This window comes from Chanos chanos, chromosome 15, assembly GCF_902362185.1.
Source record: "Chanos chanos chromosome 15, fChaCha1.1, whole genome shotgun sequence".
NCBI classification, from domain to species: domain Eukaryota; kingdom Metazoa; phylum Chordata; class Actinopteri; order Gonorynchiformes; family Chanidae; genus Chanos; species Chanos chanos.
This window is the reverse complement of record NC_044509.1, coordinates 15,881,685-15,892,446: the sequence shown is the minus strand read 5'-3', so window position 1 is coordinate 15,892,446 and position 10,762 is coordinate 15,881,685. Positions and strand designations below refer to the sequence as shown.

Genomic DNA, 10,762 nt, shown 5'->3' with positions numbered 1-10,762 from the left:
CTCTGTGTCTGGGAATCCCAGGTCTTCATTCTCAAGACCAAACATATCAGAAACCTGGTCAATAAAGCACTTAACTCTGATTTCAGCTCAGGCATACCACCAGCGTATAACTGCAGAAATACTCTGGAGCTAAGTGAACTTTGGATGTACAGTGACCGGTTCAATACTACCAGAGATCAGCAGAAACTGGACTTCAAAAGGCTCATCAGTGTCTACACAGCCAACAGAAGAGTACAGAGAGTCTAATCTGGATTTGGGTTGTGCCCATAGATCTTCTTAAGAGAAATGAATAACCTGTGCTGGGAAGAGGTTACCTGAGGATGTCACTAGAGAGGGTACCACACAAATGGCTCTAAACACACTGGAGTGCCCGGCTTAGACACCCCTTAATCTTGCCATGATCACAGCTACTGAAGAGACAGTTCAGTAGCTCTCTTCCAACCATCCATGCAAAGGTCACTTTGCCCACCGGATCAGCATCAAGCACCCGTTGGAACACTTCTCTCGACTTTCAGTGTAGTTTTTCCACATAACAGGTTGTCAAAGTCAACATGTACTAACTGCCTGCACCTGCTGAAAATGTTCATACCAGTAAGACTAAGACCAGGTACTGAGTTAGAGCCATGAGGTTCTTTTACCACTAAAAAAATTGATACATTCAGACAGAGTCATGGCCCTACTTTTGACAGTGTGGTCTGGATCTGGGATGTCTAACCCAGCTGTGCAGCTAAGATCTTATGTCAGCTAGATACAGAGAGTATGTCCTCCTCTCCTTCAAAAGGGGTTCCCTAAAGACAACTCAAACACAAAGTATTAAGGATCGAAACCTTCTCTGATATTTAAATGTTTCATATGACACAGACATTCACACACATATGGGTTTTACTCATTGATAATGTGATTTCTTTCACCGAACCTGAACTTAACACAAACACAAACACAAACAAATGGGTAAAAAATAGACAAAGCTCCAAAAGACACAGGGAGAGTTTGAAAAAAACAATGTCCAGACCAATTGTCAAAAAAAAAATACTTGAAATATAAGGAAAAAAAAACAAAAACCAAAAGACGCTTAACAAACGAACGAACAAACAAACAAACAAACAAAACAAAAATGCTTCCACAACTTACTAGTCCAAACTCCAAGACAAAATGAAAATAAAAAGTACCAAATGCAAGACTTAAATATACAAAATAGACAAGACACAGGTGCAGCTAATGACAGACAGGTGCACCTTCTAAAGTCCTACGATACATCATGTCTCCCTCTAGTGGCCAATGGGGGAACCTGCTGAGACGATTACAGGAAGTGGCTGTTTTAATGAAAAATCAGTGAACATTTCAGCAAGAAAAGAAGATATCAGAGCAGGTGATACTTCAGTGTTTTGTCAGGAGAGAGCATCTCTGACAGAAAACTCAAAAGGACTTTTTTTTTTAATTCATACTCAAAATATCCAGTCAATAGACATACATACAACATCTGAAATTCACTTGTTTTATTTATTTGTTATTAAATTAATGAAGCAAAATGTTTATTTGTATTTCACAAATTGTTTATTTTTCGTCCAAGTCTGTTCATTTAACTTTAAACACTTTATTGTTGTCAGACTTTGTGTGCACATTAGAAGGTTTGTGTTATCTGTGTAATATTCATGTGAGTTAATAAAATGCTTTTGTTTGGAGTTCATTATTGATCATGTATGTAAATATATTGTTTTATTCTGTCCTTGAATAGTTATAACTGAAAGTCGTATGATATTATTTTGTCAGTGATTTCATGTTAGTCCTGCAAACCTGTCCTGTTTCGCTAAGTGGTGTGTCGACTTACCACTGGACGGTGTTTAAAACCCTGACTGAAATTACACACTGTTTAAAACAGGATAGTTAAAACTGGGCACTGCTTAAAACTGAACCCCTTTTTAGAACTGGATATAGTTTAAAACTGTAAACTAAGACTGTACATTGTTTACTATCACACCAAAAAAAAAGAAAAAAAAGGAAAAAGTGTAAAAAAAATGAAAAGAACCTGTTTTATTAAGATTTGTCATCTTGTAATAGAAAAAGATCTTACATCACACATATCACTGTTAACATATGCATCAACATTGATACATTTAATTATAAAAAAAACCCCCAAAAAATAATCAAAAAACAAAAAATAAAAAATCATCTTGTTGTTCACTTTTTGCAGAGAGTGACATTCTGCCCTCTGCTGTTAGAATGAGGTATGACACTCATACTTCACATCAGTCTTTCACTGGGCTCAGTTGGAGAATAGTTATAGGAGCACATTACGGTGAAGTTAATCTGATAAAACAACTGGAGATTATCTCACAGTCTACAACTGAAAACTGTCTCAGTGTCCCAGTGCTCCCAGTGAGTAAAATACTGGTGTGTGTGGTGTTTTTTATATTCTAATTTCAGAAATTTCAATCTGCTAAATATGTATAATTTAAAACAAAATTCCAAAACTTAAAAAAGGAATGTTATTCTTATTCTTAACCACTGCGATGTTCAATTCAGCCAGTTTTATCCAGTTCATTCAGAGACATCATAATCTACTTCATTACACTGCATATGTTCATATGTGGGTTTGAATGTAAGAGACACATTCAGCTCTATCACACATAAAACCTGATTCACCCACAAGATTTCAGTCTGTGTGACAGCTAAGATGTAACCTTTTTTCCAAAATGGAGAAATTTTCTTGACATCATGGAAAAACAAACATTACAGCCATGATCATAACTTTGATCAGTAATCAGTTCATCAAGCTTTTACTCCACAAACAAAACACAAATTCTTAGAAAATTAAAAACTAGTTGATAATGATGTATATCTGATTTCATGCATGGACAGTATCAGCTCTAACTGTGCTGTCCCACTCTGACACAACACTGCACTGGTAAGATCCTCAGAGGAGACAGTTTAAAGGCATCAAAGAAGAATGGAAACATTCTCTCAGTAAAAGTGTGTGTGAAAGTGTGTATGTGTATGTTAGTAAGAGGGTCAGAAAATGACACTTTTCCTCTGTCCCAGTCCAGCTGCACTCTGATCCTCCGGAGTTTCTTCTTAAATGTGAGGGTTATGAGTTTCTGTCCTGGGGAGCATGACTGATATCTCCCAGACCCATAACCCACACGCCAGATCCCATCATGCACTCCTCTTCCCTTCCTCTGGTTTGACTCTGTGGCCACACCTACATCCCACTCTGTAGTATTCTCAACATTAACATCCCAGCAGTGTGTCCCTGAGTTAAAACCCTCAGAACCCAGGACACATGGATATTTATCAAATCTCTCTGGATTATTAGGAAGCTGCTGTCTCTCATCACTCAGTCTCACACTGGTCAGATCCTCAGACAGGATGAGTTGTGGATGTGCAGTGTTGGGGTCCAGAATGACAGGAGCTGAAGAGAGAGAACAGAGAGAGTGGGAGAGATGAAACACATTTTTGTTTGAACTGTTTCATAGTTCCAGAAGCTCTAAATCATTACATCCCTTTAGAAAAACATAGTCTCACTGTAACAGAGAGAAGGTGTTTGTATGAAAATGAAGAGTGAACATAAAGAGAAAACATGTTGTCAGTGTAACTGAGGTCTTTCTGTTCTCTCAGTTAAAGAACACCTGGACTGAATATTTCACTCTTTCATCCCACAACATTAAAACACATGACAACTGAAACAATGTGGAGTAACAATATGAGTGCGTACGTGCGTGTGTGTGTGTGTGTGTGTTTGCATAATGATTTCATGCTGATGACATTTGTCTTCTGATATCAGGAGTAATTATTTGTGTAAATAAATGCATAACAATTTATAAAAAAATTAATAGATATGCAGATAAATAAATAAATAGGTTGAATAAATAAATAAACCAGTTATGAACGTAATTGACCGAATGTAAGTAAATAAATACAAATGTTTATTGTGTTTGCGGTTGGTGGCAACACTCACTGTATTGAACAATCTCCCGCATCTTCTCCCACACTCTGAACTTCAGGTTGCCCAGGTGCTTGGCCACATGTATCAGTGCTCCTGAAACTGTCTGTGGATCCCGCAGTGTGCACTGGGCTCTGGAATAACATTCAGGAGTCAGTGATGTTGTTGGTTTGGTATCAGAGATAAACAGAGAGCTAACAGACAGCAGGATTACCTTTTCTTTGTGGCCTCAAAGTTCTGTGAAAGAGATCAAATGGCATGATGTCCTGAATGTTTATGATAAATGGGAAGGTGAGATGGGTGTGGGGGGGCATTATATTACTTTCATTTACCTTCAGGAATGGAATGTCTTCAGATTTGATCTCCTCCTCTATGGCTCTGATTGTGTCTGAAAGACGTGATATCTCTCTATTCATCTTCTCAATCTTCTCCTTCATCATGTGACTCTTCAACCCCTCTTCCCTCCTCAGTGCAGCTATCCTGGCTGCCTCTTCATCTCGTAAAAACTGATGAAGCTTCTCAAACTCCTCATTAATCTGTCTCTCTGTGTGTTTGGCCTGGATCTGAAATATGAAAATACACAATTATTATAGTACATTACATTCATGATACTGAATATTTCAAAATTATTCTTTTGTGTTAAATGACTGTATTGTTTTCATTACTAATTCTTCTCACCTTAATGTGCTCTGCTGTTTGATCACAGGTCAGTTTGACTTTTTCAAAGATCTTCAATTTCTCCTGTAGGGGTTTCAGTGCAGTCTTGAGTCCCTCCTGGAGGGAAGTGATACATTATTAGAGAGAGTCTCTGTGTTTTTCACTTACAAAGAGGACTGTGTGTGTGTTTGTGTGTGTCTCATACAGAGACCTGTCATCTGTAAACTACACAGCCAAGACTTTACTGAACTGACCTGGTCTGTGTTGATCAGAGACACAGGATGACAGACACACAGAGACTGCATCTGACCTTTCACTGCTACATAACACAGATTTAACATAGATTGACCTAATAATCAGATGATTATTAATTATTGAATGTAAAACAGCATCCACTATATATCATATATACAAACATATTTTTAAAAATAAAATTACAAAATTATGTCCACTAGTTTTATTTGAATACAGAATGCATTTTATTTAACAAATAAACAAATGTTAAACAGAACTTAACTGTGTAATTACCACAGCATTTTTCTTACCCTGTTGTCAAGTGCAGCTTCAGCTATTGGACGGAATTTGTGGTTTGAGTGCTTTTTTGAAGCTTGACACACCAAACACATGGGCTGTTTATCATCGAAACAGAAGAGTTTGAGTTTCTCACTGTGCAGACTGCAGAACTCCTCAGACCCTGCTGAAGTTCTCTGACTTCTCTCCTGTAAGAAAGACTCACACAGGTTCTTTAACACAAGGTTACGGGGAGGGTCATCTCTGGATGATCTTCTCCTGCAGACTGGACACTCCTTGGATTCTTTACTATTCCAGAACTTCTGTAGACAAACTTTACAGAAACTGTGACTACACGACAGGAGAACAGGATCCTTGAAAATGTCACAGCACACAGGACAGGAGACATCCTCTTCTAACAGTGAAAGTTTAGTAGCCATTTTGTAGGTGTCTGGTTTCTTCGACAGCTAAAAAAGTTTCAACTGTACTTTCACTTTCAGATGAAAAAACATTGAAACTCACAGGACCTCCACTCTAATCTACAGACTGTAAATCCTTTAGCATGTGTCAGCTTCTAAATAATTAAACTTCAACATGAGTTTGGTTTTACTTCTTACAGTGGAGGTGTCAATGTATAAGAACTGGACTAAGACACTGAACTCTATTTCCTTATTGCCAGGTGTGACAGAAATGGAGTCTTAGATAAAGGATTCTGATTGGTCTCTGGTTTTGTTTTATCAAAGGTCAATGTCAAAGGCAGGTCATTCTTCCTCTAGAGGGTTACAGAACATGTAGTATTTTTCCCACTCCTGTTACAGCACCAGCAAATCACTGTCACAACAACGCAATGAATGTAGTTCATCAAACCACATTCATCTCAATAAGACTGAGATACATCAGCATCCACAGCACAGGTGGAGAACATGCATCCACAACTCACTAGACAAACCTCCAAAAGTCTTCACCAAATGCAAGACTTAAATATGCAAAATGAACAAGACACAGGTGTAGCTAATGACAGACAGGTGCATCTTCTGAAGTCCTGTGGTGTGCCATGTCACCCTCTGGAAGCCATAAGAGGAGTCTACTGAAATCCCCACAGGAAGTGACTATTTTACTGATGTCATGTCAGAGAGAGAAACCATCTCTCTGACAGAAAACTCCAAAGGACTTTTTTATTCAAACTCAGAATACCTGCATTCCAACACATATGTAAAAATTCACTTGTTTCAGACTGATCACAGATTAATGAACCACAATGTTTATTCACCTTCCGATCTTTTTTTCTCAAACGTAAACCCAGAAGTGACAGCATGAATAATCTGTTTGATCACAACCTTTGAGCTTATGTGACTTTGATCACTGTTTACATATAATGTGACACAAAATCAGCTAAGGACATATTTGAAATGAACAAGACACAGGTGCAGGTAATGACAAACAGGTGAATATTCTGAATTTCACTGTTGTTATGGCAGAAAGAGAAAACATCTCTTTGCAGAAAACTCTTAAAGACTTTTTTAAATTCATACTCAAAATATCCAGTCCGTACACTTACATGCAATGTGTATAAATTCGCTTGTTTTTGTTTACACAGACTGATGTACAGCAATGTTCACAACTGTGGTGTTTTTAATAGACAGAATGAAAATAAGAGGCTATTTTGTGGTTGATATATTTGAGAGGAAGGTGCTGTTTTCCTCATCCTCATTGACAGGATCATTTAGAGAAGGACCAGATCCCAAAACTGGTTAAACCCCTCTGCTCATGTGTCAACCTCCAGCTGCTCTGTGACCCCCACTTTCCTCATTCCCATCAGAAAACAACACAGGTGTAGACACTGAGTTTCTCTTTATTTAAATACTGGGTTTCTCCATCACATACAGAGTCACTGACTGACCTAGTAACAGGACAGATGTGTGTAGTTTGACACTGTTTTTCAAGGTCAGTGTGTTTGTGGAGCAAAATAAAGAATTTTATCAGTGTGAAACTTTGCTGAGGTAATAAAGTGTTGTTGAATAATGCAAAATGAAAATGAAAAGAGAATCTTTAATTCTAAAAGAATCTTTGATATTATAATAGATTTACAGATCACACACAGTGTGAAATGTATATTAGTACGCATTACATTGCATGCATTACATTTACAATAGTATATTCCATTACAAATAAAAATGGCCAAAAAAACACCCTCCTGCTCTTTTCTTTTGCAGATTTTGACATTCTGCCCTCTGTTGGTGCAATGTGGCATGACACTCATATTTCACAGACTTTCACTGGGCTCAGAATAAAGTATTTAAAGCAGGATATCAGTTCATCAAGTTTTTACTCCACACTCAAAACACAAATTCTTAAAAAATAAGAATTAATTGAGAACATTTTTTTATGTAATTTTGGCCGAGACGTCAGTAACATACATTATGATTAGTTGAAGATAATGATTTGTATGTGATCTGAGTTCATCCAGAGACAATATCAGCTGTAACTGTGCTGTTCCACTCTGACATGACACTGCACTGGTAAGATCCTCAGAGGAGAGAGATTACAGACATCATAGAAGAATGGAAACATTCTCTCAGTAAAAGTGTGTGTGAAAGTGTGTATGTGTGTGTTAGTAAGAGGGTCAGAAAATGACACTTTTCCTCTGTCCCAGTCCAACTGCACTCTGATCCTCTGGAGTTTCTTATTAAATGTGAGGGTTATGAATTTCTGTCCTGGGGAGCATGACTGATATCTCCCAGACCAATAACATACAGACCAGATTCCATTATGAACTCCTGTTCCCTTCCTCTGGTTCGACTCTGTGGCCACACCCACATCCCAGCATGTATTATTCTCCACATCAACATCCCAGTAGTGTGTCCCTGAGTTAAAACCCTCAGAGCCCAGGACAAATACATGTGTATCAAATCTCTCTGGATTATCAGGAAGCTGCTGTTTCTCATCACTGAATCTCACACTGGTCAGATCCTCAGACAGGATGAGTTGTGGATGTGCAGTGTTGGGGTCCAGAATGACAGGAGCTGAAGAGAGAGAACAGAGAGAGTGGGAGAGATGAAACACATTTTCATTTCATCATTTCAGAAATTCTAAATCATTACATCCCTTTAGAAAAAGCCAGTCTCACTGTAACAGAGAGAAGGTGTTTGTATGAAAATGAGGAGTGAACATAAAGAGAAAACATGTTGTCAGTGTAACTGAGGTCATTCTGTTCTATCAGTTAAAGAACAGCTGTACTGGACATTTCACTCTTTCATCTCACAAAACTAAAAACTGAAACAATGTAGAGTGTGCACGTGTGTGTGTGTGTGTGTGTGTGTGTGTGTGTGTGTGTGTGTGTGTATGTGTGTGTGTGTGTACGTGCGTGCGTATGTGCTTGTGCGTGTGTTTGTGTGTGTTTAGCTGATTATTGTGCATAATGATTTTATGCTGATGAGTTGTGTCTCCTGACATCAGGAGTAATTATTCGTGTAAATAAATCTATAAGTAAAGTTAAATATAAATCGGTAAATTAATTCAAAAGAAACAAATGAAAAGTTCTACTAATTTTTTTATCTATTCATAATGAATAAATAAACAAATAGATAGTTAGGTAGATAGACTGATGATGTTCATGGTTGGTCACAAGTTAACACAGAGCAGACTGTATCATTTTAAAATAAACTGTGTATTACATATGACCACATTACATAAACCAGTTCAAATTTTGTTGGTTTTGTTCTGTTGTCCAGACACAACACTCACTGTATTGAACAATCTCCTGCATCTTCTCCCACACTCTGAACTTCAGGTTGCCCAGGTGCTTGGCCTCATGGATCAGTGCTCCTGAAAGCATCTGTGGATCCTGCAGTGTGCACTGGGCTCTGGAATAACATTCAGGAGTCAGTGCTGTTGTTGGTTTGGTATCAGAGATAAACAGAGAGCTCACGGACAGCAGGATTACCTTTTCTTTGTGGCCTCAAAGTTCTGTGAAAGAGATCAAATGGCATGACCTCATAAATCTTTATGAAAAATGGGAGAGAGAGATGGGGAGTGGGGGGGGGGGGGGGCAGTATATTATCTTCATTTACCTTCAGGAATAAGATGTCTTCAGATTTGATCTCCTCCTCTATGGCTCTGATCGTGTCTGAAAAACGTGATATCTCTCTACTCATCTCCTCAATCTTTTCCTTCATCATGTGACTCTTCTGCTCCTCTTCCTCCCTCAGTACAGCTATCCTGGCTGCCTCTTCATCTCGTAAAAACTGATGAAGCTTCTCAAACTCCTCATTAATCTGTCTCTCTGTGTGTTTGGCCTGGATCTGAAATTAAAAATAAAAAAATACACAATTAGCAGAGTACTCTATATTTATGAAACTGAATATTTTACAACTATTGCTCTGACTTAAATGACTAGATGGTTTTCATTACTAATTCTTCTCACCTTAATGTGTTGTGCTGTTTGATCACAAGTCAATTTGACTTTTTCAAAGATCTTCAGTTTCTCCTGTAAGGTTTTCAGTGCAGTCTTGAGTTCCTCCTGGAGGGAAGTGATGCATCATTAGAGATAATCTCTATTTTCCACTTACATACTGCACAGTGTCTGTGTTTGTGTGTGTGTGTGTGTGTGTGTGTGTATGTGTGTGTCTGATACACTGATCCTCTATAAACTACACAGCCAAGACTTTACTGAACTGATCTCATCTGTGTTGATCAGAGACACAGGATGACAGACACTCAGAGACTGTATCTGACCTTTCACTGCTACATAAAAAAGGTTTAACATAGACTGACCTTATAATCTTCAAGTTATGATGATTAATTATTGAATTTCAGTCAACACCCACAATATATCATATGTAAAAGCATATATTTTTTAAATAAAATGACAACATTATGTCCTAATTTTGATAATTTCATTTTACCATACATACATTAATATTGTATGTAGATATTTCTACCAGTTTTAATCGAATGCTGAACACATTTCTTAAAGAAATATACAAAGCTTAAGCAGAACTTAACTGCTTAATTACCACAGTACTTTTCTTACCCTCTTATCCAGTGCAGCTTCATCTATTGGATGGAATTTGTGGTGTGTGTGTTTCTTTGAAGCCTGACACACCACACACACAGGCTGTTTATCATCCAGACAGAAGAGTTTGAGTTTCTCACTGTGCAGACTGCAGAACTCCTCAGACCCTGCTGAAGTTCTCTGACTTCTCTCCTGTAAGAAAGTCTCACACAGGTTCTTTAGAGCTAAGTTTAAAGGAGGTTGCCATTTTGAGGATCTTCTCCTGCAGACTGGACATTCATTAGAATCCTTTTGTTCCCAGAACTGCTGCAGACAAACTTTACAGAAACTGTGACTACACGACAGGAGAACAGGATCCTTGAAGATGTCACAGCACACAGGACAGGAGACATCCTCTTCTGATATTGAGAGTTTGGTAGCCATTTTGTTGGTGTCTGTCCTCTTTGGCAGCTAAAAATGTTTCAGCTGTACTTTCACTTTCAGATGAAAAAACATTGAAACTCACAGGAACTTCAAGATTATCTGTTTTCTTCCTGACCTCCACTCTGACGTACAGGCTGTAAATCCTTTGGTGTTTGTCAGCTTCCAAATCATTAAACTTTAACCTGAATTTGGTTTTACTTTTTACAGCGGAGGCGTTG

General features: G+C 38.0%; 1 protein-coding gene across 1 annotated transcript; it reads right to left on the bottom strand.

Annotated features, from left to right (window-relative positions):
- Positions 1-2,867: 2,867 nt before the first annotated feature.
- LOC115828326 (uncharacterized) lies at positions 2,868-10,544 on the bottom strand. The gene is made up of 11 exons (XM_030792288.1): positions 10,140-10,544; positions 9,531-9,626; positions 9,165-9,408; positions 8,852-8,986; positions 7,594-8,130; positions 5,143-5,558; positions 4,619-4,714; positions 4,273-4,503; positions 4,155-4,177; positions 3,956-4,074; positions 2,868-3,409 (listed from the first exon to the last, which is right to left on the bottom strand). The coding sequence occupies exons 1-11, from the start codon at positions 10,542-10,544 to the stop codon at positions 2,868-2,870; spliced, it is 2,844 nt and encodes a 947-aa protein (XP_030648148.1).
- Between the last annotated feature and the right edge of the window lie 218 nt (positions 10,545-10,762).